Below are 1,336 nucleotides of genomic sequence, written 5' to 3'. Positions count from 1 at the left end.
GCGAGGGCCGTGCGGACCACTCAGGCTTCAGACAGATTTGGGGGTTCTTCCTCCCCAGGCTCCTGGGCTGGCCACCCCTAGGTCCCCACCAGCTCTGGCCACCCCCCGCTGCCAGAAAGGCGGGGACAGGACCCTAGCTGCCGTGCTGCGGCTGACACGGACTAGCCATTCGTTGGCCGTCCGTCTGGCCTGACATACAGAGTGCTGGTCAGTGTGGTCGCCACAGTGGACACCAACTCGTTGGATAGAGCCCCTGCTGAGCACTGTGCCTGGTCCTGTTCTCGGCCATCCAAGCAGCCCCATGCCTGTCCAGGGTCAGCTTTCTGACAGACGCCGTCATGGGCTTGGCCCAGCCCAAGGTGCCTCCATCCGGCCACAGGGAGCTCTCCAGGAGGGGACCCTCCTGCCCCACTGGGTGCCCAGCTTGCCCCAGCACCGCCGCTGGTGGCCTGCCTGGCAGGTGGGCCCTGGCGGGTGTGGCAGGAACAAGACCCAAGGACCTGAGCGTGGCTCCCGGTCCAGGCACTGAGGCCTGCAGACGTGCTAGCCTCGCAGCGACCACTCAGGTGCCCCGGCCTCCCCACTCCTGCCCAGGCTGGGGGCCGGCCTGGCAGAGGCTGCGGTCAGCTGGCCAGGGCCAGGGCCCGGCCCGACCACAGAATCCTGGAGACCCGCAGGTGGGGACCTCCCACATCGCACCTGCCTGTGACAACCAAACACGCAGAGGCCGCCTGCCCCACAGCTCAACGCCTACTTACACGTCCAGGCTGCCCGCTGGCCACGGTGCTGCAGGTTGAGGCGAGGTCCCGGCAACCCCGGTCGCCGGCTGCTCCTGGACTCCCTGCAGAGGCGGGTGGGCCGTGAACCCAGGGCACAGCCAGCGCTGCCCCTCGGTGGAAGACAGAGCGGAACCGGGTGCAGCCAGGCTCACAAAACCCGGGAGCCAGACGCCAGCCTCCAGGCCGGAGCAGCACCTTCCTCCCACCTGGCACCCCTGGGGTACAGGCAAGCGTGCCGAGTCACCCACCCCTCCCACCTGGGGGCCCTCCGAGCCCTCCAGGCCGGCGCTGCCCCGTCCACAGGGCTGAGGGCCCAGGGCACTCACTTTCCACGTGCGCAAAGGCACAGAAGGGGCCCCGTGGGCGGCGGCCGGTCTGGCGCATGTCATTGCACTTGGTGGACTTGTAGATCTGCGTGCAGGGGAGGAGTGGGTGGGTGGGGAGCAGGGGAGGTGCGGGTGGGGAGCTCCCTAGGCTTTCCCGGAAGGCCCACAAGGCCTCTTTCCCCGCCTTTGCCTGCACCACCCCCAGAGCTCACCTGTCCCACCCCGACGCCC

At 69.0% G+C, this 1,336-nt stretch overlaps 1 protein-coding gene across 1 annotated transcript in view; it reads right to left on the bottom strand.

Annotated features, from left to right (window-relative positions):
• Positions 1–743: 743 nt before the first annotated feature.
• Positions 744–1,336, bottom strand: part of UNKL (unkempt family zinc finger-like) — a 6,490-nt gene continuing 5,897 nt past the window's right edge. Inside the window, exons 5-6 of the mRNA XM_012731703.1 lie at positions 1,106–1,190; positions 744–841 (exon numbers count right to left, since the gene is read on the bottom strand). Of these exons, the coding sequence (XP_012587157.1) occupies positions 744–841; positions 1,106–1,190 (183 nt within the window). The remainder of the gene's footprint in view (positions 842–1,105; positions 1,191–1,336) is intronic.

The sequence above is a fragment of the Condylura cristata genome, unplaced genomic scaffold, assembly GCF_000260355.1.
Source record: "Condylura cristata isolate star-nosed mole 26May11 unplaced genomic scaffold, ConCri1.0 scaffold00032, whole genome shotgun sequence".
Taxonomy (NCBI): Eukaryota; Metazoa; Chordata; class Mammalia; order Eulipotyphla; family Talpidae; genus Condylura; species Condylura cristata.
The sequence above is the reverse complement of the archived record's forward strand: the minus strand, read 5'-3'. Positions and strand labels throughout refer to the sequence as shown.